General features: G+C 38.1%; 1 protein-coding gene across 7 annotated transcripts in view; it reads left to right on the top strand.

Annotated features, from left to right (window-relative positions):
- Positions 1 to 25697, top strand: part of LOC106959471 (ELKS/Rab6-interacting/CAST family member 1-like) — a 203552-nt gene that overhangs the window by 23148 nt on the left and 154707 nt on the right. For 5 of the 7 annotated variants that reach the window (XR_001427360.1, XM_015052055.1, XM_015052056.1 and 2 more), the window contains 4 exons: positions 5020 to 5175; positions 8290 to 8382; positions 9130 to 9297; positions 21346 to 21513. Coding sequence is in view for 6 of the 7 variants with exons in the window: in XM_015052055.1 (XP_014907541.1) it covers positions 5020 to 5175; positions 8290 to 8382; positions 9130 to 9297; positions 21346 to 21513 (585 nt within the window). In the remaining variant the exon portion in view is untranslated. The remainder of the gene's footprint in view (positions 1 to 5019; positions 5176 to 8289; positions 8383 to 9129; positions 9298 to 21345; positions 21514 to 25697) is intronic. The other 2 variants (XM_015052057.1, XM_015052059.1) reach the window with 2 other exon arrangements.

Raw genomic sequence — 25697 nt, 5'->3', positions numbered from 1 at the left:
ATATTTCCTTGTCTTTTCTGTCGACCATCATCACTTGCCGCTGCACTGTCACAAACTTCTCTAGCTCACCGAAAACAATGGTATCACCATACACATTACATACCACACTATATGTCTATGTGTGTGACTGTGTTGCTTACTTCTTCTACTGCAGGGGTCCCCAAACTTTTTCCTGCAAGGGCCACATAGCTGTTCCTTTCTCTGGTCGGGGGCTGGTCTTAGTTTTTGGAGAAAGAAACCTTACAAAATTCTTGTCGACGGGGGGCGGGGCTGTGTTCTGTTCTGTCTTTGAAACTGCGGGGGTGGGGGGGGGGGAAGCGACGACACATTCGTGCTTTTAGATAGATTTTTACCCAGAATGCAAATGGAAAAAACCGTGAGTGAAACGGTGACTGGGACTGACTGGTATATATTCCATTGAGGGAAAGTTAGTTTCACATCTGCTCAAGAACCCCCCTGGTGGTTGAAGAAAAATCCACATATAAACCGGAAAATACAATATATGAAAAAAAAAAACACTGAATGCTCTCTGGTATGAGGAGGCGGGCCGGATCCGGCATTGTTCAGGGGGCCGGACCAAATGACGGGGCGGGGCCGCAGGTTGGGGGCCTCTGTTCTTCTGGGTTGAACAGGGAGCATGTTGATTAGCTTGAGCGCTGCTGTCACCTAGTGATTGGAGGCCTTGCAGCCATTCTTTGTTTCTCAGGAAGACAGACTTCCTCTGAGTTTACGATTGTCTGGACAAACTGCTTAGGAGTACGTTTACTGACTCTGTATGTTTTAAATCTCTCATGTGTCTGAAGTAAGGATTCACTGATTGCTTAACAGTGCAAATATTCAGTTATAGTTTACTGCTTGGTAATGTTTAGAATATTTCTTTTATTTTATAGGGCCAGCAGCAACGTAAACCAATTATATATTTAAGTCCTGTCTCCCTTTTTAGACGTATAAATTACAAGTGAAGGTCTGACGTAAATAAATATGTAATAGTCTGTTATGGTTATGAAGCCAAGCATGCAGCTGCAATAAAATTTGTGATTGATGTAACAGTCTTAAACATTAAACAATAAATCATTTTCCCCTTCCTAGTGCTTAGCTGACCAGTACTACAGTTTGTTTTAAAATAAAAGCTTGTATGAAAAGTATTTGGTTGTGGTCCACTTTAATACTTTGTGGAAAGTGGGTGGGTGGATGATGGTGGGAGAACAAATGGATAAAATTCTAAGAAATGTTTCTGGCTTGATGTTTGATTGGCATTGTTGGCAAAGTATATTGTACATATTGAATAATTTAGCCACGTGCACTTTGTATTGCTCTCTATATCCATATATTTTGTTTCTAATGCCCTTTTGCTTGATTCAGATCAAATTTATCAAATTTATTTATAACATAGTGCAAAATGTTTGGTGCAAACACTGCCTAACAGCAAGGACCTTGTAAACAGATGTCAAACATGATGTTGGAGGAGGGCTGATGACTTGAGCCCATTTTGCAACTGCAGATGTTGAGGCTCCTTGCAATTTCAGCATTATGCATAAAAATCAGTATTTAGAACTGAAATATGATGCCCTTTGTTGAAATGATGAGCTTTCATTTAAATTGGACTTTTCCTGCTTTAGAATACTTTTCAACATTAGATTATTTTAATTCTTTTAACCTTGATTAAAAATTTCTCATTTCGCCTATTCTGTTACATTTTATACGTAACTGCATGTTGTGTTTTGTGTTTGACACACTTAACACCATTGCTTCAAGGCCAGAATTGAACTTTTTTGACCATATCCTTCAGTCAGTGTTGTAGTGTTATATTTGATCCTGTTCTGTCCATGTCCTCAACTCTTACACATGTGGAACAGAGACGACGGCTTTAGATGACATGCTCTCTTGACTTAATTTCCTTCTCTAAGAGACAGAAATTTTTGAAGGACGTAAAATGTATGGAGAGGCTTTGACAGATAGGTAAGGTAAATTATGGCATACTCATATCTCTGTCCTAGTCCAAGTAACTTAAGTCCTGACCTCTGGTATCTATGTCTGAATACATTTGATTTTGTTTGTGTAATCTTTTCAAGAAAGGTTTGCATGTGCTCTCCTTACGGAATGCAAATGTATTCAGAAAAAAATATAACTGTTCAAGTAACAGATGTCTTCCCTTTAAAACTGAATGCACTTTGTGTTGGTGCTGTCACAGTTTGTATTAAAATCTCTATGAAACAGTGGAGTAGCAAGACATTTTCAAAGCAACTTTTCATGTGCCAGGATGTGTGCTTTTGTGTGTGCCTGCAGCTTGAATATCGTTCATGGTTTTGTGTAGGCATTGCTGCAGGTCAGTGCTACCGTTAATTATTGATAGAAAAAGCTTAGCGCATGTGCTGGCAGAAACTGTTGCCTAGCACAAGCTTCAGCTTGCCAGAGACATCTGCAAGAGAGACAGTGAAAACAAGTGGGAGAAAAAACAAACATTGGAGATTCATGCCGAAAAGGGTGATCGAGACTAATTCATTCGTCCTAAACCTGAAGGTGCCTTCTACTACTCGCTAGCAAACAGAAAAAGGACACGATACAAACCTGGCAGAAAAATCCGTCCTGCCTCTTGGTATAGAAATCATCCTTTGGCGAGTATAGCATCAGGGACTAGACAAGAGATCATAGGAAAAGTTTTATTGACTCTCTATGGAAGCACAGCAATGGATTTTATAACATTCCTAAAGAAACCACAACCTGAGGAGCAAAAAGGAAGGAGCCAGTGAGATTTATCAGTGTTTCTTTGCAAGTGGCTTTCAAGCTGTGGGTGTTAGAAAAAGCTAAAGATGATGAGCCGCCAGGCTTGCTTTTACCGGGTCCCTCCCCCGGAGCTCCATCGGCGTAACCAGCTCCAGGCTGATCCGGCTAAGACCAGAACTCTGCAAACTGTCATTGATATGAAGGTAGGACTGAGCAAATCTACAAGAAGGCAATATTTTCAGTGATAGTATCCCACTTCTCAGCTGTTCAGTAGTTCATTAGTCTGTTCTCCTCTTGGCAGTGAGTGAGGTTGTTTTCTTTTTCTTTTCTTTTTATTATCTGTGACAGCAGTTCACTTCTGTTGCATGCTCCTGCTTCAGCCTGAATAGAGTAGAAAATCTGCATTGACTTCAAATGCCAATGCATACAGTGCATGCATTGTATCCTGATTATCAGTTAAATTAATATCATCCTATCGTGCCTTACTATAGTCCCAATACCCAAAGTCCAATATTGGCCCATGCAGAGTTAAGCACTTATTCAATTTGTTTCAAATGTCACATATGGAAGCTTTCACTCTCATCTCAGCCTTTAGAAGCTGTTACTGCTGTGAAAAATGCAGTTGACTCCACATGTGTCTTTGAGTAATCCCCCCCCACACACAATTTAGTGTTCCTTCAGCAAAGCACTTGTTCCAAAAGTGATTTCCCTACCTCAAAGCCACAGTTATTTTTTACACATACTTTGTGACTTTTCCACCTATTAAGAGCCCAGCAGGGTTGTACACAGAAAGCAACCAGAAATAGCAAATAGAAAAGGTAAATCTGGCAGAGTTATTTGGAAATATAAGCAGAAAGGCCCCCCGAGACACTTGAAGCGAAAAAAAAAAAACAAAAAAATGCAATGATGCTAGTAAAAAACTTACCTCGTTTAACCAGCTTATAAAAGTTCCTTTATATCTGACCTTTCTTTGTTTTAGTCTTTACTGTGCTGCTTGTTTTAAGATGTGCAAATTTATGCTTTGTAATTGCAGAACACGAACGCTTCTTTCTGTTTTGATCCTGATGTTATCTGGCAGGTACTGTATTGGCGCTCGTGTTTATGTTTTAGTTCATTTGACATAGACAACTGTTTTCTGTTACTTTTAACCTCTTTCCCTAATTCTTCTGGGTTGTGGTGTAGCAGTGTCATCTACCATTGCTTTTTTTGTGTGTGGATATTTTGGAGTTCAACTTTAAATGGACAGCCATCCTTCTGTATGTCAAGTTAATTTTAGTAATGAGCAGTTTGTCTTTGCTGTGTCTCTTATTTATTTATTTATTTTTATCTTCCAATGGAAGTTGGACATATAATATATAATGCAGAGAGCATAGCTAGTGTGTTGCTGTTTTCCTGGCTATCCAAAAAGCTTCTGTCCAACTGTACACTAATGTTTGTTTCAGTAATGTAATATGGACCTTTATGTGTTCTTACTTGCTCTGGCCATGTGCTTTTAGAAACGTATGCATCACAGTGTGGTTTGCAGGGCTGATGTCAGAGGATGTAATAGTGGTCAAATTGCTACATCTCTGCCTGTGGTTTGTGCTGATGGCACTGTGCAATCTGCTTCCAGTTACTTAATTATGTTTCTCTTCTTTTTCAAGGTTTAGAGTTTAACGCTTGTCTAAATCCATGCAATTATACAAGCTCAGGACCTTTCCTTGACAGACCGTTCAATCATGGATACTCATTTATTTTTTGTGTTGAGCCGTTCACAGATGTATACATTCATCTTTGATTTTTTTTATTTTGATTTTTTTTAAGCTATTTTTGCTAAAATTTTGATATGATACTGGGCTGGACAATTGTGATCACGAATTACATATTCATTTTTGGCTTTAATGATTTCATTTAAGTTTTTTTTTGTTTGTTTGTTTTACAGGGTTTAATGATTATACAACATCTATAGTGGGTTTATGTAAACCTGTTGTGCCATTTGAATTCATGATTAGTTTATATAAAGCAACTATTCGGACCCCTTCTGACGTCTATAAATAAACAACCTAATATTGGTCATATTTCTGTTTGGAAAAACATTATCCATATGCTTTTTGCTACTGTTTTATCCTTAAGGGTGATTTCAACTCGTTATCCTCATTGCTCTCTTTGTATAAAAGTTTCAGGTCCAAATCACTTTGGATAGTTTTCATCTTAGACTGTTCTGCGATCAAATCTTATGCCTGAGCCATATTCCTGCTGGTGTATTAGTAGTTGCCAGTTTCTGACTCTGTGCCAAAAATACCTTTGCTGGTGCAGGACACCAAGATCTCTTCCCTGGAGAGAAACATCAGAGACTTGGAGGATGATGTCCAGATGCTAAAAACCACCGGCCTGTTGCACCCTAATGAAAGGCAGGATGAACTCAAGCAGGTGGAAGTCTACAAGAGCCACTCTAAATTTATGAAAACTAAGGTAGAATCTCTTTGCATGCCACACCAGCCGGCGTCATGCTGCATGATTTGAGTGATGCATGTTACATCATCAGTGCATGAGCACTTGTTTATAAGCATGCCATATTTCTCTAATATATGTTAATTTTTGGCTTCTTTTGAGGTACTGTCTTGCCATTTTATGATGTATTGAAAATCATGTTTTATGTGGGAATTGATGTGAAGAAATGAAACACATTTTGTGAAACATTATGTTTTGTGATGTATGGAGTATGTATAGTATATCCAGTGTTTATTGGGTAGAGCTTGACGAACCTCCTGCCTTCAGAACTTCATTTCATTGATGTTATGTATCTGGAACATGCCATCGATATTTTGGTCCAAATTGGCAAACATCATGTTGTTCCATCATCCATCATCCATGATGTGACTCTTTTGTTTTACCAGATTGTACAGGATGGATGACTCTACCATGGAGCCCATTGGTGTACAAGAAACTTAAGAATACAATTTGAGATTGTTAATGCCTTTTTGATTCAATTAAATTCAAATTTAGCAAATACTTTGTTCATTCTAAAGATATATGAAATGTTGCTGCAACCCATGTTCTCCAAGTTTCTTTTAAAAGTCTCTGTAGATATTTCTGGCTGTGGGTAAGAGTGATCTCCAGTAGTTGTCTGTTTTAGTGAGCACCTCTGACTGAAGATACACTCTTGAGGTGTAGCTGTCTTTTGAATAGGACACTCAGCATTTTCTAGCTGGAGGTCAGTAGTGTAGCATTTAGGCAATACTCGGTCAGCTGAAATGGGCCCAAAGTGTGCTAAGGAAATATCCCACCACTATCCTACCCTCACCAATCTAAATCACTCATGCAAGGGTGAACGGATTCATGCTTTCATGTTATGTACATTAAATTCTGACCTTAATGTCTAAACTGTTGCAGCTGAAATAACTTAACTGACCAGGGAATATTTTTTAAATTCACTGTTTTCCAATTTTTGATGAGGCTATGTGAATTGCAATCTCTCTTTCATTGCCTTTTGTTGTCATCTTCAAGGTTTAACACATTGAATGTTCTTATTTGGTATTGCCCATACCTTAGTTGTAACAAGTAGATATTTGAACAAATGTTGCTTTTCTTTCTCCTCACACCAGCTGTACTAATTCTCTTTTGTGGTCTGCCATTGGTAAGGACTCTTTGTCCAAACAACTGCCACTCACTGATGTTTCTATATTCCCAGTAGTTCAGCAGTTTCTGAAATTACATGTTCAGTCACTTAAATTCTTTTTCTTTCCCTATTCTGAGGTTCGGTTTTAATTTCAGCAGGCGAATTGCATGGTGTGTGTACCAATGTTTTCAATGGCTTCTGTGCATTGGAATGAAAGGCCTAAAGCCTTTCATTAGGCTGGATTTGAGGTAACCTCAAAACCAGCCTCTGTTTCAAAACACCTGAGTCAAATAATCAGGACAGCTGTTTGATAAAGGTGTTTTGAAGTAGGGGCACATCTAAAGGTTGGTGAGCGCCAGCCCTTGAGACCTGGATTTGAAGAGCCCTGGTCTAAAGTATGCACGGTGCTACTGAAGACAGAATCAGTTCACACTGACTGTGAAGTCAGTGTCAGGTTTTACGGTTTCCAATAATTGTGAGGTGAAAACTTTAAGTTTGCCAGTATTAGTCAGTTCTCATCAGTGCATGCATAGCACTGAATAGTATACTCTGAGATTAATTATTGAGCAACTGCTGAGACACTTGAGCAGAGCGTGTGCAAGTTATGCAACAGTGGCACAAATATTTAATGATTATGGTATCTCTGGTTTATGCTAAGGATTTTTTTGTAACTTTCCCTAAAAGAAACTGTAGCTGGTATAGCTAGTGACCGTTATATATCCTATATTGTCAGATTCATTAAATATGATTCTGGGAAGTAAGTCTTGGTATTCCTAAGAAACAGACAGGAGGCAGATACACAATAATGTGTGTGTGTGTTTGTGTGTTTTTGGGGGCGAGAGTAGTATCAGGTCTCTCCTGTTTAAAGTGATAACACGTTTGATGGAACACACTCATGAACTATCGGCTTTCTGTGAATCATGCTGTTCTGCACATAAGAAAGGGTTGAGAAAGATTCCTCTTTACATGGCTGACTGCTGATTTTCTACTTGCATTCAAATGTGCACTGGATGACATACGCAAAATTAAACAGACACTAGAGTATTTTGGAGATTCCATAGGTTGGAGAGGTCGCTTGGTGGAAAATAAATCTTTGGAGAGTGTAGAATGTGTCATCAGTTTATGTATCTGTAGCAGAAGGCGCACTATGTGAAACATGTTTAAACGGATAAATGTGGCCTCTGGTTTAAGATGTTTTCAGTGGTCTATCACACTGAAAAAGCATGTTATTAAAGCAATCCATTTAACATATGGTCAGAATCCTTGTTTGGAATTAGGTCTCAAGTTTCACAGAGTTTCTGTCCATATGGCCGTGATGGCTATTTATTCTACTTTGATGGCTGAGGCCGATGAATCGTGCTACATGTGAGAAGGTTTCTCTCGGACTCATTAATGGTGCTCTTTGTATGGGCCCGTTTGTCATTGCATTGGGGGAAGTTCCAGATGCAATCATAAAAGAGATGTTTTTATGAATGGGGCTCTGACAGATGAATGTGAGCTTACAACGGCAGAGGAACGGAGAAGGGGAGTTCTCTCTTCACCCACGATATACATCACAGTGATGGCTCTAGCTTGCTTTTGGGTGTCTCATCTTTCTGCGTACAGTCACACAGAGACACGGAAAGTTGCCACACATGCAGCATTGCACAGATTCATTCTATATCCTTGAAGTGTTTGGGTTCCTGGTGTTTCAGCTGTGGTGGTGACTGCCATTGAGGTGCGACTGTTGTTAAAGAAACCGGAGAAGTCATCGTCCCTGTCTTCCCTGTTTTCCTCTCTGGACTTTGATCTGGTCAAACGCTATAAAACTATTGAGTAACACAGTTTGAGTTCTTTAAGTGGCCAAGCTACTTTTGGAGAGGTTTACTTCAAAAGTCTGAGCTGTGTGATTCAGAAGATTGTATCTGCACACACAATTAGACTTTTAGCTTAGTAGTTGCTGTCATCTTGTCTCTGTGTTTCTGTAGGAGCAGACATTGTCACCATGTGTGTCTTCCATCAGACCAACTCCTACCTTCCTCATGCCCACTCAACTGCCTTGGATCACAGAACAAGAAGAAGTACTCATTTTATTAGCCTCTTTACTGTTAGATCATTTCCTTCATTGGCTAATGTTTAAAATATCTGCTTTCCGTTTTAAATTTAAACATCAAGTCTTGTGCTTCCTCTCTGAATAATTTTTTGCTCTTCATGTTTCACCCTGTCACCTCTCTGAGGTCGCCTGGCAAACATTTTCCTAATTCCACAGTTTACTGTGCCTCTGTTTTACCTTCATGGGTCCTTGGGGATCATTCTGTGCCTACAGGTTTTTACACGTGGTGTGGTTCAGTTTGACTTTCATTTTTATGTGGTGAACTCTGCAGTTTGAGAAATCTCACTTTTAAAATGACTTTGTGCAGCTCTGGCACCAGCCAGATTCCAGTACATCAGACTACTCAGCAGAGAAACCTCCCTTTGTTGGTGGATTTGATTTGCTGTGTGGTGTTACAGTATCTATGACTTTTGTAAGCCAGTCAATCTGTTTCCCTTGATGACTTTCTGCTTTTCGGCTGTCCAGCTTAGCATTTGAATACAGCTGAACATGTACTCCCGAGTAAGGTTGTAATAACATTATAATACTGAATGGCAATAACATAATTTGAGACATTGTGTTTTTAAAATTCCTGAGTGTTGTAATAAATAGATTTTTTCTTTAAAGTTGAGGGTAAGCTTTGGAAAATATATTATGCCCTTCCCCTTCATTCAGAAATCACTAAAATTAGATTTTTTAAATGTAAAAAATGTATTTTGTTTTGTGTGATTATCAGATAGAGCAGCTGAAGCAGGAGCTGAACAGGAAGGACTCAGAGATGCAGGCCCTGCAAACCAAACTAGAAACACTGACCAATCAGAACTCGGACTACAAGCAACACATCGAGGTGCTAAAAGAGTCGCTCGGTGCCAAGGAGCAGCGCGCCAACACACTGCAGACAGAGGTGAGTGTTTCCACATTACTTAGTGCAAATAGAATGTAAATGCTGATATGCACAGGTTTCTGCAACAGAAACAAAAACACTTCTAGAAAGAAAACTTCATAATGCTATGTTACTAATATATTAAGATCTGGAAGAATTGGAAGTAATTAGTTATCAGCAGCATATGTTAATATTGTGCTGTCATATTTTACTGGTTGTTTCTTTTAAGTTAAAATGTATTATTTAGGGAAAATCCTATGTTTGTTCATGCAAAATTAGAGGTGAGACAGTGACATGGTTGAATTTGAGATGCTTCAGGGTATTTTGGTCTGACAGAAACAAATTGTATATGTAAACAGTTTAAGGTCTCTCAACTTTTTCCACAAGCCTTTCTGCTTCTCTTATGGGCATACAGAGGTGGGTGGAAAGCTATTTTCTACACCACCACATTTGTACATGTGGGTGGGTCAGTCAGCAGGCTGAAGAAAACTGGCAGCTTTTGCTCATGTTTGAAGTGTTAAAGGCTCTTTACCTTTAATAATTTTATCACCAGTTTAGGGGGGAAAAGGGTTTGAGTGTGGAGTGGTGGAGAAGCATGAATGTGAAATGTTTGTGTTGAGTGTGTATTTGACCATTTTGCATTTTTTTCGTCTGTCACCCTCTTGACTTGAAACTGATACTTCATATCTCAGTGTTTGGCAGTTGAGAGCAGCCTGCTAACTATGTCCACTCTTCATCGCAGGAAGCAATTTGACCCAAAATTAGGCTTAATTGTTGATACATGTGCAAAGGATTTCAGCTTTTGCTCTTTGCTGAATACATCATACTTAAAATAAATACTTTTCAGTGGGTGGTTTTCTATGTGTTCGTGGTTACCAGCCTTAAAAGCAACGTTGCAATTTCAAGAAATGTTTCGTCACCATGACAAAATTTTGCTCTGGAGACACCTGGTGCACTGAGACTTATAATTGTGAATTCTTCAAAAAGTATTCATCCATCATTTTGTCTCTGCACAGCTTTTTCCAATCAGCCATTCAGAATGTGGTCACGAAAAGGAGCAGGTGTGTTGAGATGAAAATAAAGGCCAACTTTGAAGATATATCTAGTTCCTGTTCAGAGATTTTAAATGGAGTTGAAAGCGGGGACATTACAATCCCTTTTCACGTCATGCTCATGCTCACTATTTTTCTTTCATGATTTAGCTAAAGTACAACATTAGAGCCAGATTATGACACTAGTCATTATCCCTCCAAGGCCAAAGCTCTCACCTGCCACCCAACATGCAAGGCACCTGATCCCATCATTCCTTTCTGCAGGTGGTGCTCACAACGATGGGGCTTCCTGAGGCTTCTTTGGGTTGAGCCCAATCTCCAAGAATTACATCCATCCATCCATCCATTTTCTGAACACCCTTGTCCCTCAGTGGGGTCGGGAGGGGTGCTGGTCCAAGAATTACAGTCATATGAAATTAGTATTTGATCTTGTTTCTACAACAAGTTTATTCTATCAGAGAGAAAAGTTAGGACATGCTGTGGAAAATATCTTGCGTACAGCCCTGGTCCCAGGAGCTTCTATTCTTTAGTACTGTGAGCTTTATAAGTCTTTGGATCATAGTCATCTAAGCTTTATAGGTATTTTTTTTTAATTTTTTATATTGACCCAACTCTGTCTGTCATCATTGTATTGCATGATCGCAATATCACTTTTTTGAACCCGGCAGAATACATTTTATACACATAAAAGAAACCTAAATTGTGAAAATGTTACACAAAGAAGCCCCAGGTTGTCAAGCAATGGAGTTTATAGTAAAGTAAGGTAAAATATATTTTCCTTCATTGTTTTAACTGGAATTTATAATGAGAAAAGAAGTGCTGTAGAGCCAGCTGTCACCCCAGCAGTCCTTTTGTAAACCTTATAAAGCTGCTAAGAAAATAAACTGCCTACATAAGGAGGATAGACTGTTCATATTTTTGTAGTTTCATGGCACAAAGAATGTCTTCCCACCACCTCTCGTGTTTTTGTCAGATAGTCACATTGTTTTGTTTTGCTAGGTTGGATCAACACCGTTACAATTGCAGTTGTATTCACACTATATTCTCCATACCCTTTCTCATTTGAAAAAGATGTCTATTTGATTTAACTTTTTTGGCAAAATGTTTTTGAAAAATTCACAAATTTGACATGCTGTACTCTAAATGTTACATAACTTTTACTTAGTGGGACCAGTTTTGAGTATTATCATTATGATAATACCAGAACTGGAATAAGGATAAGTGTTACATGTTCTAGGATATCATTGAATATGTTTCTTTGAGGTTTGGCCTGCGATTTCAGGGTAAGAAGAGAAACAGGTAAAATAATTCTGATTTGGGTGCATCACAGCATTCTTTGCCATTTCTTCTCACTTCTCTTAGGCCACTGCTGAGGAGCTGTAATTAGATTCAGATCACAAATACACAAACATACAGCTGTGCACACACAACCCCATAAGCACAGAAAAACACGTTGTCAGGTCTGATTACTTGCTTCTCATCTCCGGTCCCATATAATTTTTCTTGCTATTGAAGTGGCATTTCTTCCCCCCACTTTGGAATGACTCGGGTTTCCTCAACTAAGTGGGCAAGCTGGAGGATGACTAAAGATCTTTAGTGTGCTGTAGTTGGCCAGTTGTTGGAGTGCATTCCTCTGCTGCCTGTCAGTCATTCAGAGGGAGAACAGCCATTCTCCCAGGATTCCCTTCTCATTCAGTACTTGCATCCAGTCACAGTAGTACTGTAGTACTGGATCTTCAACTTTCAGACCAGCCTTTTCAAAGTTACAAACTTCTGCCTTAAACATATTTAAAAAAAAAAAAAAAAAAGTGTACGTTGTTCATTTAGCTGACTTTAACCATGATAGCTAGTGACTGAAGCCAAGCTGCTTTTTATCGGAGACACTGTAAAAGCTGTTCCCATCAGAGATGGTTGATGGTTGGCCTCAGAACAGAGAAGCCACTGTATGCAAAGGAATGAGAAAATGGATGCATATTTATTTGTCAGTCAAAGTTAAGGACAGCCTCTAAATGGGTGTGATTGAGTCTGTCTTCAGATAACTGGAAAATGTGGAAAATAATGAGCGTACACTTTTGTGGGAGCTGTGTTGGTCTGCCAGAGTCTGTGGAAACTTAACCCTTTAATACAGTAAGATGTGTATGTGCCTCTCATGCCCTGAACAGGACAATGCAGCGCTGTAATGATACTCTACCAGATCAGGTAGCCTGTCGGAGACCTTCCTGCATATTTAACAAACCCTGAGAACAAAAGAACATCTCAGAGCTACACTGCCAGAACAGTTTGACCTGGTTTCAGATTTCAGCTCAAAGATTGTTTTACATATGACAACTATTTGTAGAAGATTGTCTTCAAGGATTGTAAGTTTGACTTACCTCATGTTTACTGATAATGAGACCTTTGTAGGTATATCTGCCCATCTTTTCTGTATATATTATTTACCCTTCATATTTGAAAAGCAACTACGTTGTTACAACAATGCTGTTGTTGATGCAAGGACTAATATAAACTTCGAACATCTCAAACAATAGAAATTCCTTTTAATTTACAGGTTCATTTTATAAACCTGGTATTTTTGCAAGCAGTCACTCACTGACAGAAATACAAGACTTGCATTTGACTCAAGATGTCATCAGAGTCTGAGCCAGCGACATAAATAACTCAGGAAGGAAGCATTTAAGCTTTTGCTTCTAACTGGAGATACAAATAAAATGGAATAAAACATGCTTAATGTTCTTCTTAGAGAAATATCTCTTTTTGTTTTTTTTTTACATGGTGCTTACACACCATGAACGCGCCATACAGGACAGATGTGGTACAGAGTTCAGCAGTAATGCTATTGGTGACAAGTTCTGTTTTCAAAGTATTCTTGTAGAGTTTTTCTTGTTTCATTTCTAGAATTTTGAAAATTAGAGTTTCATTAAGGTTTGTGAAACCTATATGAGTGTTAAAGAAAAAAAAACATATCTCCCTGAGTCTCTTGCAATCTGTTGTTTTTGCATTAATTATGTTGATATTTCCTCTCAATGTTCCAATGTGACTTTGGTGCTCTTGTGTTCACTCTTTCATCACTAGCATTTCCTGTGTGTCTGCCAGAGGACACACTCTACACTCTACTGAGTTTTGTTTTTGAGGTTGAAATGCAATGACTCGAAAAAGCTATAAATGAGTCGAATAATTTGCTAACATTGACCACAGTGACAGTGATGAATATCAAAAACAAGAAGAGAATTAAAAAAAAAAAAAAAAACGTGTGAGAGGGAATAATTCACAGACTGATGGAGCGACAAGAGGAAGTGAAAGTGAGATGTTTGAGCAGCTTAATAGATGGAGGTGTTTGTAGGCGTTTGTCAGGGAATTATGCAATGGTACAATATACTGTGGTCCCTGCTGGTCTATTATTGTTGATCTTTCCTTGTTCTCTCTGCTGATTGATGGTTCATATTGCTAGTGAGGCAGAGAAAAGATGTGGTTTCAACCTGGTTGTGGTACACCATGGATTGTGCCCCTGGTGTGTTCTTTCTTCTGGCCTCATTTGTTTTTGCTTCTCCCATCCAGATTGTCTCCACCTCCATCTGGTTCTCTCCCAATTTCTACAATATTTGTTCTTCTTGTCTCCCCATAACTAACCCACAGCTGTTTACAATATTAGAATAACAAGCAGATAGAAACTGAAGCATAGGTGAGAGCTTTCTAAAATGAAAATGGACTTGTAGATTGAGGTTGGAAAACTTCTGTTCTGTCTTTAGCTAAGGTTGACCACTAATGATAAGTTGCACACTGAGTTCTGGAGCTCTTCGAATGAGTCCCAAGTGTTGAGGGGCAGTTTTAACATGACTTCATTCAAATTTGCCAGACCATGGTCACCGTTCTCAGGCCCAACTGCATGATTTTGAGTTCTTGGATTGGTGTGGTTTGGAATTTAGTGTGAATAGCACACCACTGAGCTGACTAGAACAAACATGGTACGGTCCAAAATAAAGACCCTGCATGTTCTTCAGAGGCTATGTGGAAAAGTCATAAAATGGAGTAACTGGGGTCATCATGCAGATGAGATATTTAATGGTTTGTACAGAAAATGAGGCACAGTAAGTACATGCAGTTATCAGTGTTGGCCTACATAAAAACATGTTTTGCACCCCGATAAGGAAGTCTAATGTATCTTAAAATAGATTAATACTTTGTCCCATAAAAAGATATATCCATCCATTCAGTACCTTACACACTTATCCCTAGTGGGGTCGTGAGGGTTACTGGTGCTTATATATGCGTGTGTGAGAAGGGAAGAAAGCACAATAGATGCATCAGAGTACTGACAGCAGAGGTATAAATTATTGTGAGCCTTGAAGATTTTGTTAAGCTCTTAACTTTTTTTTCCACAATTGAACACATTTTTAACAGGTTGTGATTGTTATAAAAATTCTGGATTTATGCCTCTCACAAAATATATTTTTCGTAAACGTTTTACACGTTCTTATTAGGGGAGTTGGCAAATTTATATTATGTCAAAAGATTACGGCATGCCATCGTTTCCAACTGTTATTATTATAGCATTCTCAGTGGAACAAGGCTGTAAAATGTTCACTAACAAATTAAAAGCTCTGTTCTGCCCCCTACATGTAGACTGATTTCATGCTACGCAGAAAAATGGCCAGAAAAATGTATTTGTGTGAAGGTGGAGATTCTTTGAAAAGAAGATGTAGATACTGGCATCTACATCTGGAAATGGTCTGAAATTATAATTTAAAAAATGTTAATGAGGAAGAGCTATTCAGCATGTCTTCATTTACATTTGTTTAGTTTATGTGCACCTTGTTTGTTGATGATGATTAGAGGATTCAAAATGTGTTAAGACACCTTTGTGGAGTTAGAGTTAGTGTGAATGTAATTAGGGTAAAATCTTTATCATTTATTAATCCACCTATTTAGTAACAAAATGACTGACCTTTGGAGGAAATCATTCATTCCCTCTGTTAGACAATGATGACGTTCTAGTTTTTTTTTTTTTTTTTTTTTTTTTAAATTTTGCTTTTTTTTCCCCTCTTTTTGTTTCTGGTAACCTCTGTATTTTTCCATGCTCTTTTTGTATAGCCTGTGGGCAGACAGCTGCATTACAAGCATTTTATCAACAGATGTTGCAGTATTCAAGGCGGCCATACCCCTCTTTCCACCCTACAGTCCCTGCTGTGAGGCAGTTCACATCCGCTTATTATCCTTTGCTGGCCCCTCAGGTGATTTGTCCCTTTATGCAATCCCTGATCAGAGCTCAGACTGTTTCCTTAGCCTAACTTTTAAGACACTCCTCAAATGACACACAGCCTTAGCCTGAGGACAGGGAATGGCCCTAATTTCCGCACAGATGCGACCTGATGTCGTCATGTCTGGGTTGGCAGGTGGAGGTTGGGAGGAATTTTCTGTAGCATTTACTTGTTAATTTAGCTTCAGATGAAATCCTTGAGTGATCTGCAGTGAATATGTTCAAAGTGGGAGAAGTATCAGCACAAGGCCCTGGAAAAACTCACACCTTAGTTATATTATACTAATGGACTGAAAAAGTGAGTGGGAGTTCACTAAACTTTTTCAGGTCTTTCTTGATAGTTGAGTTCCATTTCATGTCATCTTATGTCTTTTTACAGAACAGAAACAGTTTTCCTTATCAGGCAGCTTGCTTATTTGTAATTATAAACAAATTTTACTAGATTAAGGGTGACTGGATTTTAAGGGTTGCAGACACCTGACTTAGGGAAACAGTATGGTGAATAAGGTTGACTTCACTGTGATGGTTTCAGATGGGGGGAGATGGAATCTTTGCCTGATCCAAGTTGGAATAATATAGCTGTCATGATGACAGAGCTCTGTGACACCACATGACCACACTTACAGTCAGAGCCAGTGTGTCCATTGATGGGTCAGAACCTTGATGGAGAAATAAGAACACAAATCATTGTCTTTTTTTCTCTCAAAACTGTAAAATTAGAGCAGCACGCAACATAAAAAAGCTATAAAACTCAGAGTGCATAAGAACTCTTGATGCTATTATTGAATTAGACATAAATTTAGTTGTTCAACTATGGAAGCTTAACATTAACGCGCACACACACAACACATGCAGTTACTCTGTAGGCCATAAATTAGCACACCAACATGAGCTGTTCAGTGAAAACAATAAATGCTTTGGTCTTCAGGCTGTCAGCTTTTAACACTGTCTCCTGACATCTACTTTAAGTTTCTGTTGATTCATTAGAAAACTACAGATTATTTGACAATACCCCCCTTATGCTTATGTACGCAAGCTATATCTGAAGTCAGGTGCCTACACACCATCTGTCTTAGGCAGTACAGTGCATATGTTGTATGTACAGGTATTCTATAAGCTGGATAAAGCCGTTTTTTTAATCACCTTTCACCAGTCTCTAATAAGGTAGACATTTACTTGAGCAAAACAAGGTGCTTGAACCCATCAGTCGACATTTATTCTTTTCTTTATTCATCATGTCGGAGTGTGTTGGGTTCTCTTTGATGCCTATGTTTTAACAAAGACATATTCGAATGAATGTAGGTGGTATGTAGCATGGTGGTGGTCTTGAATAGTTTTGTAACGAAATAGTCCTTCCTTTCATCTCAGAGTGATACAAACCAGACCTGGTCAAATAATTGGGTTGAAAAACATGAATTAGGTAAATATTATGCCATAAATTTAGAAGATTAATATCCCCTCACAGAACTTTATATAAATTATGTCTAATCGTTGCCTTTAGCTGTGTTTACACAGGCCTGAGGGATGTCACACAGCCAGGAAAGTGAATAGCTCACACAGTTTTGTGTAGAGGCACGCAGCGGCTCAAGAAGACCTGAACTTGCTTGTTGGCTACATTTCACCAGACCTAGTCTTTGGACCTGGGACATTTTCAAGTGCTTTTTTGTCCAAAGTGATATTCTTTGTTTAGCAACATAAAAGTGATTTAAGCTCTGGTGAGTAATGACATTTCTATGACTGTCACTAGGGTTTAAAGACTCATATTTGGATTTATGAGGGATATCTTTTGATCGGCCAAAGACTCTTCATGGCTCTGGACTCCAAGGTGGGTGAGTGAGGGTCCAAATGTTACTATAGGACTTTTGGTGCACCCTGAGGCCTTTGCTGTGGTCTTTCTGGTTCTGCCGTTTAGACTGTGGTATACTCATATTGTCTCTGTGTTGCCTATTGCGGTCAAACACCGGCACCTACACCAATACGTCTGCAAATTTGCCTGCCAGAAAAACTTTTATGATGAAATGTGAGGCACAGAAAAGGGAGGTGAGGACAAACAGTGAAGCTGTTTTCTTTAAGCCTCAGTTTTGCTTTGCTAACCAGTTTCCAAAATCCACATTTGCCTGTCATTGTAAGCATGAAAGGAGGAAGTCTGAGGGTCTTAAGGTCTGCTTATGCATCAGTGGTCATGCATGTTACATGTAAGCTTACAGATGCCTGTGTGCTGAGAATACTGTAGCCTGTATGGATGTGTGCTTGCATGTGTTAGAATACTTTGTGTCTGTGCCAATTGAAAGAAAAGCCGCATGTGGCCAAGAATCATTATCTTATCAACTGCAGAATCTTGAATGCATATTCGGGTAATTTTTCAAATAATGTGGTGTTGAGTGAGAAGCACCAGTTTTTGTTTTTTTTTTTTGATGATGATGGTGGTGTAATAGATGTTTTTAATATATATTTTTTGTTTTCCATTCATTCTCAAGTGTTGCTTTTAGAACTGAATGGAATCTCTATATTCTGATTTTTTTTTTTTTTAACCTTAAACACACACAAAAAATAATTTCTATTTACAAAGTCCAGTGTAGTCCATATATCTTCAGGCTTGTTTCAACGTCAGTCTACAAGTTAAGAAAAGAAATGGGTTTCATTAATGCAGAGGGAGAGAGCTGCTGTATAAAGATTACAACTACCAGGAGGGAAAGGTGGAAATTAAGATCAATGATCTTATATTGTTTCGTTTCTATATTTTTATATTTTGTAAAGCTACAATCATTAACTTCAATGTATTTTCTGTTGTATTCTTAAGAATGTAACAGTTTTCAAAATGTTCTGTGGCTTTCATTTGTATTCATTCAGCTTTCTGAGTCAATACGTTGTGTAACCTACTTTTGCTTGTTACAACTCCAAGTCTATTGATTTTGTATGTCTCCACCAGCTTTGTACTGTATATCTAAAGGCAAATTTGATCCCCTTTTACTGATTTGAAAAATAGCTACCTCTTTGTCATATTGTAAAAATACCAATGATACCCACGATGAACAGCTACTTTTAGGCATTGACATGGATTCTCAATTGGATTTAAGACTTTATGGAACAGTTAGGTGATTTGATCTAATTGATTAAACTTTGTAGCTCTGATATATGTTTATGGTCTTTGATTGCTGAAAGATGAACCTCTGCTCCATTATCAACTGTTTCGTGGCCTGCACCATGTTTGCCTTGGGGATGGTTTTTTATATGTATGACATGATATCTTAGTTTTCCTCCAAACATTGTTTTACATGGAGACCAAAAATACAATTTTGCATTGATGTGCTACTTTGTGCTGGTCTATCACATAAAAAAATAAAAAAAAATCTTAAGGTTTGTAGTTGTAAGGTGATAAAATGTGAGGAAAAAGTTTAAGATGTATCAATTCTTTAACTAGCTACTGTATGCCATTTGATAAAAGTCTTATGGGCTTTACTCCTCTATATCTTCTCATGAAGTACTGTAAGCCAATGATGGAGCAGCATCTCTGTGGTGTTAATGTCCTTCAGCCAAATGATCTGTGAAGAAATTCTATAATCTCTTTCCACCTTTTCTCACTCTTGTCTGCTTTATCGTTTTCATTCATTCATCTGTGCCTGCTCACCTATGTAACATTGTCTCCTTGCTTCGGCTTTCTGGCAGTGATGAGAGCTTTAAGAGGGTATTAGCACAGCAACTGTGCAACACCATCACAGCTTAGCAGACTTGTGCAGGTGAGACAGCAGGGATTTCCTGTTTGGCCCCTTTGGTACATTTTTGCTAAATTGCTTCTTGCCAGGTGAAGTTGAAGCATAGGAGGTCTGCCTTTCTTTCTGTCATACATATTGTGAACACATACACACACGTATGGAAGCACAAAGGACTAGTGATTGGTCTAATGTGTGTGTATGCGTGTGCGTGTGCGCGCAAATGTAATTTGGGGAGGACAGAGGCATCCTCAGTATTACACTTTGGTTGTATGCCAGACACGCAACATGAGATAAATACTTTAGCATCCTACACCTGGAGCTCTTGGCTGGCATCTAAAGCCAGACTTTAGGGGTACCTGCGATACTTAGGAAAACACAGGGCACCTCGGTTTTTGAAATGTAGATATAGTATTTGAAGTCAAAACTTCCTGCTTCCTGCACCATAGCGAGTCTGCTGTAGTTCTACACTCTTCTTTTTCCAACCTAATTGGCCTATGGTTTTTCCTTACATGTTAGCTCAAACACATTGTCATTACATTGAATTTATTTAGCAGGTTACTTTTATCCAATGTAACTAAAAGATTAAAAGCACAATTGGGGGTCAAACCCTTGATTGGATCAAATTTAACCAGTGCTTTTCTAGTCATTCCAACCTTGCTGTGCTTTACACTTCAGCCACATTCATCCATCTCTCGCAAACTGTCACACATTCATATACCGCTATGCAGATTGGAAAGAAACTCGTGTTATAGTGCCCTACTCAGGCACATCGACATGTGGCAGGAGGAAGCTCGATGGGACCACACCAATTTTGAACCATTTTCAGATGAGATGAGTGCTCTGTCCAATAAACCATGATAGCCGTAACCTTAATATAGTGTAATAAGCTAACCGCTATATAGATTTGGAAGACATTCAAGATTCCCCTGAAAAATGGAAATCAATTAAATTAAGGGATAGGGCACAGTTTTGAATGTTGACTTAGCAATTCAAACTAGGAGACATTTTATCTATTAATTGGAGCTCCCTTTTTTTTTTTTTTTTTTTAGATCAGTTCATAATTAAACGATTCAGTTACTCTGTTGCTACAATGTTTTAATATCCCAAATAACAAAAATATATTGTTGGTAGCCTGATGTAACTGGTGAGCAAATTCCTAAGAGCATTCCTAAGACAATGTATCTTCCTATGACCTTTGAAATGCAAGGCATGTTTTCTATTGTGTAAAGTGAGAAAATTCATCAGATTTTAAACTATGTTGATTTTATCTTGTCTTTATGTCGACATAAAAGGCGGTTTATGTCGAAAGCGCCTTGTGAAATATTTTGAGAGATGAGCTGGAACAGTCTGTTCCTTAAGTCTTTTGCCCCTTATGTTTCAAAGTAATTCTTGTAAAAACAGTTGATAATAGGCCGTCTTTTACTGCCTCTCTCTGTCTCTCTTAAAAGCACATGTACAGTTCAAATGAACTCACTCAGCCTGGTTTCAAATCAGTTGTTGAAGGAGCAGAATTTCTGGTCATCTTGGCCAGATTAAGATGTGGATGTACATATGGATTATTTTTAGCCAGTCTAGCAGAACATTGATGCCCAACCTGAGTTTTGGACATAGTTCAGATGTCTCTCAGCTCGTAGCACACAGCCAGATAGAGATTATTTTAAAACGTTAGGGATGAAGTAAGTGAGCAACGTGATCTATGGCAGAACCTGACCAATCGTGCAACACTCGGAATAATAAATGACAGAAGTGACTCCATGTTCCTTCTTTTGTTACATATACTTTTACAGCATCACTCTGCAGTGCTTTATATTGTGAACATTAAGTCAAACAATGTTTGATACTTCTAAATGTCAACAAGTAAGTGTGTTGAGAGATGTTCTTTCGGGTACTGACTACTTAACTGTTGAATAAACGGACCCCAAAGTTTTTTGATGTTGTATTTTTATTTTTTTTTATTTTGTTTATTTGTTCCTTTCCTATACTGTGGGCTGTCAATGGTGACATTTCTTTTTTTAAATTCTCTTTTATTGCTTTTTGTGATCAACTACAGGTGGACGCTCTGCGAGTGCGCCTGGAGGAGAAGGAACAGATTCTGACTAAGAAAACCAAACAACTGCAAGACTTAAGTGATGAAAAGAGCACACTAGCTGGAGAAATCAGAGACATGAAGGACATGCTGGACGTCAAGGAGAGAAAAGTGAATATCCTACAGAAGAAGGTAATTTTAACATAACTTAATATTCATGCTTCCATGAATCCTGTACTTGAAGTTTTTAACACTTGCTCAAGTTGTTTTTATTTTCTACAAACGTGATGTACATCACAATCGATGGACATACATCTTCCTAGGTCTTTTTTCATCACTTGACTGGTGATATATGAGCTACTATTTCTGTTTTTGGAATAAAAACACAGCATCCCATTCTGGCCAGAAGGAAGGAATAATTATGCTAATCACAGTTGAAAGTTGTTGTTTTTTTGACAGTATTTTATTTTATTTTTTATGTTTCTTATACGCATAATTAATTTGGAATATACTGTCACCCTCTGGTGCACCCTGTAGGCCGAACCTTTAAATTAATCCAGATATTTTCTGTAAAAGTAATAAGGCATTATTGATTTTTTTATGAATTGACCATATTTCCTTTCACTGAAAGTGATGGATTGTTTTGGTTACAAATTGAACTTTTGATCATCCACTGACTTGCTTTGGTTTAGAAGCTGGTGTTTTTAGTGCCTCATATGTAAAGGTTTTTCAGTTAAAATATGTGTCTTTCTGTTATGTTATAATCATTAAAAAAGTAATTTCTCCTCAAATGTTTGCCCAAAGGATTTCCCATGTAGTTATATGTAACTTACCATCTGTTACATTGGGTCAAGTTATGAATTTATGCCCAAGCATCCCCTGTATACGTACAGAATATGTTGTAGAAGATTAACGAAAAATGCTAACATTGTTAGCTGGTGTCGGATCTCACACATTACCCCCTACTTATGGTTGCACACACAGAGATACTCACACACACATTTGCACAACATGTCTGTGAGGCTTTAATGATTTTTATAAGGGTAGCTATTAAGACAGGGCCTGTTGCTACCTGTGGTGTGCATGTTGGTCGTTTCTCTGTAGACCAATTACTCACACGTAAAGGTCTTCTCTTAACTTCCTAGTTTCTTCTCATGTCCTTAAATTAGAGATTAGAGACTTCTTCCTCCCTCCCTCTTGCTGAGTTAATGAAAATGCTCTTCAAAGGTCACACAGTGGCAAAAGTTTTGATCTGTGGAGGTGGGACTATTTTTGGTTTAGATTACTGTGTTTATGTTACACTTCTGCTATGCTGTACATATAAAATGAAAGGTTATTTAAGTGAAATGAAATTTCACGTAACACAAGTCACATCTGAACACAAGTGCTGTTACTCAAAAAAAAAGAAACCAAATAAAGAAAATAAAGTATATAAAAAAATACAGTATATAAAATTCAACAGCAATTTTCTTAACTTTAGATATTTTATGACTCAACATTAAATGCATTGCATGTCTGAGTGTTTCTGATCTTTTCTGAGTCAAAAAGAATATCTATAATCTATACTGAAAAACAAGACACTAAGTATTTTCTAAGGTTGCGTTTGTGTGACATAAAGTAGAAATAAAAAGAGGAAAATCTGAAACATGAAATGTCTGGAAAATTTAGACAATCCAAGGATTAACTCTAAAATGTATTTCTAGAGTCGAGGACTTTGTCCTTTTTATGTCTTAATTAAAAGTCTTGAGTTAGTTTACACTACTTATTTTTATTTATTTTTTTTGTTACCAGCACAAAGTACCTTGTAAAAATATCTATATTCCTCAAATGCTTCACACTTTGCCACATTACAATCACAAATTTTATAATTTTTTGGATTGATGTCATGGATCTGTACAGTCTATCAAAAAGCAATGGTGCTGCTTAAGATGGTAATACTGGGAGAAGGAGGCTTATACTGGGAGAAGGAGGCTTAAACTGGGGCAGTTCACATTCCAGGAGGACAAACAGAATCATGAAGGTTGGACAAAGGTTGTGTTAGTTACCAAAAAACAATGGTTGAAAACTTTAAGATTATGTGGTGCTTTATGATGGGCATTTTCATAAAATCCAAATGAAAGACATTCAAGCTTCTGTTTGTAGCGAGACAAAATGTAAAGAAATTTAAGGGGTATAAACAATGTAGTTAATATGTGATAATATCCACATTTTTGGACCGAAGACACAGAAAACAGAAAAACATAAACACAATGATGTCCAGGCATGGGTGGTGTAATACCACAGAGACTGTTTAGCTGCAGTATGTATTCCTCATTAGTTAGCTATGCTCAGTCCAAGGAGAATATGAGGAATACATCTTCCCTTTCCAGATGTTATTTGGACAGTCACCGCTGCTTATTGCATACTTTCATGATGTCATTGCTGTAGTTTGAGACACAGGTTGATCCTAATAGTAAGAGGCTCAATATGACTGAAAATAATGAAGAAATTGTCTTTTTGTGAGCACATTGGTCTTATGTATCACAACACAGAACAGTGGGGGCTCTGTTCAAGCCCTTGGTCAATGAGACCATGTCCAATGCATAATGATGCATTTATTTGTTTATTTTTTCCATTTGCATTTCTTCTTTCCCCTCCCTTTGGCTACGGGGTTAGGGTTGTGTTGTGTGCATAGCCGGTTGTGGTGTGGTTTTGGCATACATGTGTTATTCATGTTCAAACATTGTGGTCATTGCGATCCATATTCATGCTTTTAGAAAGGCTTTCTGTGTGCGTAGAAGTATAATATGCCCACTATCATGTTCCTACCCATAGCAGCCTCAGACAGAAAGATTTGATTGCGTCTGCTTGGACTGCATGCTTGAGTGTTTGTGTGTCCATGTGGAAGGATCCCCTGTCCACACAGGGCTCTCCCATTTATAATGTGCGGTGAGTCTCCTCTGGCTTTTTTAGGCCTTTTAGGGAACCACCCTCTGTTTTGGTGTTGGCCTCTGCAAGACTCTTGCAGTACTAACTATGGTCTGCTGTCATTGCTGCCTTCTTGAAAAAGTTGTGGCACAACAACTTAAATGTTTCCTAAAGTAAAACAATATATTGAACATCTTTCAGTCTGGTTTTCTTGAAATGCATTCAACTGAAACTGTTGTACTTAAAGTGTCATTCTCTTGGCAGCTGATTCAGGAGATTACAGAGTCTTAGTTTTGTTGGATCTTACCTCTGCCTTTGAGACAGTCGATCATGTCATCTTGATAAATAGACTCAAATGCTGTGGATTTACTGGTGTTGCCTTACAATGATTCACATCCTACCTTTCAGACAGATCATCCAGGGTCTACATTAATCAAATAATGTCTGACTCATCAGATCTGCCATACGGTATACCCCAGGGATCTGTTCTTGGCCCAATCCTGTTTCTGCTGTATAACAACAGAATTGTGCCATGATTTAAACAGCATTCACATCCTACCTTTCAAACAGATCATCCGATTATATGCTATTTTAATTGTGTCATTTATCATTTATATTCTGACAACGTACAGTTTTATTGCTCTTTTAAACCATCTGATTTTTTAAGTTTGTCAAGTCTAAGTGATTGCTTGGTTGAGATTAAGAACAAGAACAACTCAACTTGTTGTTGCCATGTGCAGTTATATGCCACTGTATATAAACATTATTTACCCTGAGAATTTATATCCATCCTTGTACAGTCTTAGTCATTTCAAGCTTACTATTTCTAACATATTATAGCACACATGAATCTACATAGATGCATAAATCTAAGGGTCCTGAACATACATCGAAATTAGGGTTAATCAATGCACAAACAAGAAGTTTTCTGGACATTTTTGTGATATATCTGTCTTTATGTTAAGATTTATCATTTTTTACAACCTAAAGGGATTTAGATATCTAACAATACCAAAATACTGCTACATAAAAAAAAAACTGCCATATATATTTGAGCTACACACGTCTGTTGACTGATGCAAAGGTGTTCCAGGTAGAAGATTGTTTCACAGCTGTTGCTCAGACTAAAAAAAAAAAAAAAAAAAAGTTTTAGATGCCTCTTTACTGTACTTTTTATGCGCTAGTGAGTGTGCGCGCTAAGTCTTGATAGATTTGCGATGAGGCCACCATTGCCTTTCATCCTAATGGATACCAGCTGACCAATCACTGCCCAGAGACATGGCCACAGATAAGGCTATTGGAGCTGGGGAAATTCTAGCAAACTGCCTGCGAGCAGGACCTCCTCTGCTCCTGCCCTCCCCCCCCACCTCATTGCAGCTATCAGCAATCAGCCTGGGTTAATAGTGAGAGCCCAAGGCTGGTTGATTGAAGCCAGGCTACACATCCGTCAAGACAAAACTCCGTGTTGG

Source organism: Poecilia latipinna, unplaced genomic scaffold (genome assembly GCF_001443285.1).
Source record: "Poecilia latipinna isolate Pla-1442-1.1 unplaced genomic scaffold, P_latipinna-1.0 Scaffold1085, whole genome shotgun sequence".
In the NCBI taxonomy this organism is placed as follows: Eukaryota; Metazoa; Chordata; class Actinopteri; order Cyprinodontiformes; family Poeciliidae; genus Poecilia; species Poecilia latipinna.
The sequence above is the reverse complement of the archived record's forward strand: the minus strand, read 5'-3'. Positions and strand labels throughout refer to the sequence as shown.